This window comes from Sceloporus occidentalis, unplaced genomic scaffold (genome assembly GCF_023333645.1).
Source record: "Sceloporus occidentalis isolate IW3139 unplaced genomic scaffold, rSceOcc1.0.p SCAF_48, whole genome shotgun sequence".
In the NCBI taxonomy this organism is placed as follows: domain Eukaryota; kingdom Metazoa; phylum Chordata; class Lepidosauria; order Squamata; family Phrynosomatidae; genus Sceloporus; species Sceloporus occidentalis.
Window position 1 is genome coordinate 5,422,953 of NW_028317028.1, and position 6,000 is coordinate 5,428,952.

General features: G+C 34.5%; 1 protein-coding gene across 1 annotated transcript in view; it reads left to right on the forward strand.

Annotated features, from left to right (window-relative positions):
* GLT1D1 (glycosyltransferase 1 domain containing 1) overlaps positions 1–5,378 on the forward strand; it is a 46,935-nt gene extending 41,557 nt beyond the window's left edge. The window contains exon 12 of the mRNA XM_089491040.1: positions 5,223–5,378. Coding sequence (XP_089347166.1) covers positions 5,223–5,378 — 156 coding nt within the window. The remainder of the gene's footprint in view (positions 1–5,222) is intronic.
* The last annotated feature ends 622 nt before the right edge of the window (positions 5,379–6,000 follow it).

Below are 6,000 nucleotides of genomic sequence, written 5' to 3' on the forward strand. Positions count from 1 at the left end.
GTATACATAAAGCCTCCTCTGGTACATTAAAGGCTTTACATTTTACTTAGTAGTGTTGGCAGAAGTGTTGAGACTTCTGCCAATAGTTCACCTCACTAGGTGAGGTGAACTATTTGGATTAGATTTGGCTGCTTTTTGGCCCATGGGAAGAGTGATCAGCTAGCAATAGGACTTTTTTTTTTTTTAAATCATGTAGACTGGCAGTTTTCGCTGTTATGCATGTGCATTGCATAAGTTGCTGTTTTCCAAGGGCAATCCAAACATTCAAGCTTGTGGATGTCCCAGTTCACATCTGATATATATAGTGTTTTTTTGTGTGTTTATATCAAGCAGACTATACTAAATTCCCCGAAATACCTACACACGTAAATATGTGTATGTTTAGCAGGGTTTCGTTTTTACTCCATGACTTTTATACAGGTTTTTTTCTTATTTTGCCGCATAGTACAATTTTGCAGGGGAAAAAAAGAAAATTAGTATTTTGTTAAACTTAATAGTAACTTTACTTTGATCACAGTCTTAATAATCCACTTATGCTGAAGGTCAACTGCAGTGTATAGTGTTGCAGAATTGTTCTCCAGATTCTCTTCATCCATTATTAGCACTTTTTGGTTCTGTAGATGTCTCCTCCTAATGTATTCAAGATGCCTCATTAGCAATAAGCACAAAGCCAATTGAGTAAAGATGAAACAATGTACAGCACCAGCTGTCCTTCAGTCACAAAGCCAGTCAGGTTTACAATGTGATCACCCAGCCAGGGCTTCATCTACTTTTGGGCATGTGTCTTATTGAGCATTTTTCTTCGCATTAGCTGCCTTTCTGCATTTATCTCATAATGTCCTCAAATATGTGCCCTTGGTTATAACATTCATTATTGGTTGTCATAGCTATTAACAGTGGCACTACTTTTAACTCCTTGCTTTATATTATATAATATAATTTTGGAAAGACCGTTTCCACCCCTTTTTTGCCAGAAACCATTAAGAAAAGGTTTCCTACAGGAAATGTACTGAGTACCATATATGCTCTAATCATCCCAAAGGTACAAAGTGTACTTTATACTATTAATATATAATATTATATAATTAATATATAAAATTACATTAGAAATGTGTTACAACTGATATTAAATTCCGAATTGGTCTCCAATTATTGAATTGGCTCCAGTACATGAAAATATTAAGTTAATGAATATTAAAATAAGAATATATTAGCTGGATACAATATGAAGAGAAAATACTCCTGACTTAGAAAACAAAAACAAAAACCACTGGCCTTCTACCTTATTGTGAACCAATTATTAATATTACTTGTTAAGTACATGAAAATGAAAGGGAAAAACCAAACTAAAATACATAGCATTGTTACAGTAGCAAAGACACACATTTATAATTGGATATGCAAACATAACTACACATAGTATATGATATATGCAGAAAATTCATTACTATTATGTCGAGAAGAAAAAAAATACATGTTTCTCCATGGTCCCATTTACACAAATCCATATACAAACATATATATCCCTACATACACATGGATAATATACATACACATATACCTACACATACATATACATCCCTGTTTCATTCCTTTTCCCTTCCTTTTTACTTACTACTCTACTAAAAGAAATAATAACCTGTTAAAAAGTACCATATTAAGTAAGAGTTTTTTTTGAGGGTTATATTGGATATAGGAGCCCAGACCTGATCATATAAAGCCACTGAATCTGAAAGAGAATGAGACATGTATTCCATGTTTTTTATATCTAATAAAATATGCATGACTTCTGAAAATTGTGGACCCATGTTGTTATTTTTCCATTTCCTAACTATGGCAATTTTGGTAGCTAACAGTATATATTCCAGTAATTTTGATTTAGATCTGGAGATACCATGAGGTACTGCTCCTAAAAGAGCAATCTCAGGTGAGACCGGAACATTGAATTGAAGAAGTTTGGATGACAAGCAAAAAATTCTATTCCATAAAGGTTGAATTTTGTGGCAATACCACAGAATGTGACTTAGAGTACCCCTTTCTCCACATTCTCTCCAACAAAGATGAGAAATATTTGGGAACATATGATTAGACTTGGGCACCAGGGGGCTCTTCGTCTTCGTGCTCGACTTCGGAAAAAAAAAAATCTTCGTATTCAGCGAATATTCGCCTGTTCCGGTCTTCTCTTCGGGCGAATATTCGTGGACATTCTTCGTGTTCGGTTTTTCTTCGTTTTTTCCGGTTAAGGGGTTAATACGGGGTTAACGCGTACCGCAGCAGCTCTGGCGCCAGGAGTTTAAATGTCCGTATGAGCAACTCTATTGGTCGTCAGCAGGGGGCTCGTCTGCCAATGGTTGATGGCAGACGAGCCCCCTGCTGGCGACCAATAGGGTCGCTCGTACAGACTGTTAAACTCCTGGTGCCGTAACTCTGTTGGTCGCTCGTACAGACTTTTAAAACCCCAATGCTGCCTTCGTTTTACCGCCGCTGTCTTCTCTTCGGCGTGTCTTCGGAACGAACACGAAAACGCACTCTTCGTGTTTGTTTTCATGTTCGCCCGAAGACGAATGCACAAGTCTACATATGATGTAATTTCTCTGGGGTGAGATACCATCTATACAATATTTTTTTATTAATTTCTTTGTGATTAGCGCACCTAGGTGTTTTTGTTCCATTGTTCTTTTGTAAAATGTATTCCTAGTTCTACCTCCCATTTGAGCATATAAGGTAGTTTGTCTTGAAGTATTTGCTTTTGTAGGAAAAAATAACCAACCGAAATAGCCTTTCTTATATAAGGCACTTGCTTGCAGAGATTCATAAGGAATATTGTTATTACCTATTTGTAACAGACCCGAATAAATTGATAAACAATGTCTTATTTGTAAATATACATAAAATTGCTTATATGGTATACCCCAAATCCGATGTAATTGTTCATATGATAAAAAGGTATTCCCATGAAACAAATCATTAACCTGTTTTATGTCTTTTGTATACCAAATGGATAAATCTATGTTGGGAATTAATAAACTGAGTGTTTTAAATGGGGTAATCTTTTGAATTTTAAATAATTCAGGACACAAACTAGCTGTCCACTCCCATGATTTCAATGCTATATTAGATGTTTCCAGGGTAAATTTTATACTGGGGTGAAGATGTTTAGGAAGCAATAAACAGTTCTTCAGGTTTATAAGAAATGAACATAGCATTCTCTAAATCAACCCAACCAATTTGACCTGGAGGGGAAAGTAACAAAATAGCCTGTGCTAAAAGTACTACTTTATGAAAAATATATAAATCCGGAAGGCCTAGTCCACCCAAATCAACAGGTATTCTTAATAAGTTATCTGCTATTCAATTTTTTTCCCCTTGTTTAATAAATGTGTTTACATCTTTTTGATACTTTAATAAAGTAGCTTTAGATATATGTAGAGGGATCATGCGAAAAATGTATAATAATTTTGGAAAAGCTGTCATTTTAAAAGCAGCTATTTGACCCAACCAGGATAAGTTAAAAGTGGCCCATGAATTAAAGTCTTTTTTAATGTCTACCCACAGTTCAGATAGGTTTGTTGGAATCATTTGTTTAATCATATTAGTCAGTTTTATCCCTAAATACTCTATATAGTGCATTTTCAAGAGAAAATCATATTTTTGTTTCTGAGTATTTATAGTACTTTGTGGGAGATTTCATGTCATAGCTTGAGTTTTTTTAGTATTTTATGGTATGATATTTTACCATAGTTTTCTAATATATTAAATAATGAAGGGATAGATTTTTGAGGTTCAGTAATGGTTAATAAAATATCATCTGCAAATAAATTCAATTTTAATGTATTTCGTTCAGGTATGGGAAAACCCGCTACATCTCCAGAATGACTTATTTTTATAGCTAAAGGCTCTAATGCCAATACATAAAATATCGGGGACAATGGGCACCCCTGTCTTGTTCCATTTGAGATAATAATGTCCTTGGAAACGAATCCTTCATTTAAAACATTTGCTATTGGGGAAGAGTACATTGCCATTATAGCTCTGACAAACACAGAAGGAAAGCCAAATTTTAGTAGTGTTGCTTTAAGATAATGCCAATTTAGTCTGTCAAATGCTTTTTCAGCGTCTAGAGAAAGAATTGCACATGGAATTTTTTTTTTTTTCCGGAAATCTAAATGACATTAATGAGTTTTCTTGCGTTATCAGATGCTTGTCTACCTTTAATAAAACCTACTTGGTCATTATGGATTAAAGATGTTAATAGTGGTGTTATCCTGTTTGCTAAAATCTTTGCGAAAATTTTTAGATCCACATTTAAAAGAGATATTGGTCTGTAATTAGCACATTCATCAGTAGATTTGCCCGGTTTTAGTATATTTATAATAGAAGCTTTTAGCATTTCTTTAGGTATAGACCCTTGTGTCAAGAAATTATTAAAAAGATGCTGAAGATATGGTGTTAAAATCGAGCAAAACGCTTTATAATACGCATTTGAAAAACCATCAGGTCCAGGTGCCTTATGAGGACTGAGAGATTTAATAACCTCCTCTATCTCTTTCAAGGTAATCAGTTTGCTTATGCGTTCCCTATTTTCATGAGAGATCTTAGGTATAGGTAGTGTTTCCAAGAAATCTTGTATGTCCTTAACTTGTTAATGAAATATTGAAGGATCCTTTTTTATAAAAAATTTAGCAAATGTATCCGCAATATGTTTTGGGTTACATACTCTAGTATTGTATTCATTTTTCACAAAAGAAATATTAGATTTGAGAACTGTTTGTCTCAGCTTATTAGCAAGGAGTGAATCTGCTTTATTGCCTGTTTCATAATAATTATGTTTAAGTCGTCTCATAGCCAATAGTGCTCTCCTTTTAATGAGCCAGGCCAAGCAAAGTTTTGAGCCAACATCGGTATTCCAGTTCCACGTGTGAGAATACCAGGCAGGCAGTTTTTGTTGCTTGTATGTAAAGAGCAGCTGTGATGAATGTGACTACTTGGTGCCATGACATAAGAGAGAGGTAGTTGGGTGTTGCTTTAAGAGCAGTGCAAACCTGGAGTCTGTATTCTAGTCCACATGCATCGCAAAATAAATTCTATAGGATTGTTTTGTTCCCAGACAGCTCGGTGCATGAAAACTATGGATTCCCTGAAACATAGATGTCTGACATAGATCATCTAAAGTACCTTGATGTATATAGTGCATTTTAATGGTGTATGCTGTTCTCTTTCAGGACTTTCTCCAGCTCTCCAAAAGACTGATGTGTGAACCAGGTTTGAGAAGAAAAATTGTCTCAAATGCAAAAAAATACATACAGACCCGCCATTCGTGGGAACTTGAAAGGGAGAAGTATCAAAACCTGGTTCTATGTCTCAAAACAGATCAATGACTCTGATACAGACAGATATTTAATTTTTAAACGCAATTGACAGCATTTTGAAACAGACTTATTTTATCTATAGTTTTAACAAATGCCTCTTAACTTTTTCTTGATGTTGTAGAAGACATGCTGTGACTTTCTTTTAGTTATATTTTATCTGTGATGAGGTTAAATTATAAATGTGGCTTACATGTTCGCCATAATTATATTGCACAAACAATATTGAAGACAATACTCATCTGTGCTGCTTACGCCTACCTCCTTTGCTACTGATTTGCCAGTAAATCATATCCTGTGAGACTTTTTGTAGGGACCAAGCAATATTGCCTCAGGTTTTTTACTATTATACATTGCTTTTTCTTGTTTTAAACAGTTAGCATTTTTAATTGTTTTACAATGGGGTAGTAAAAATGTTTTATGCACATTTATATTCTAAGACTAAAAAAAGTCATGTAACTTAAAGATTATTTAAAGTTATGTGTGTAACTAGTTCTATAGGGATTTCTATGTGAAACTACTAGTCTTAGTTATTAGTTTGAAAAGGTGGGTAACGACAATATGAACCTAGGGTCAAAGTAGCTTCAAAGGGGTCACACATCTCCGTTACCATTTAAGAAGAGATCCCTGCATA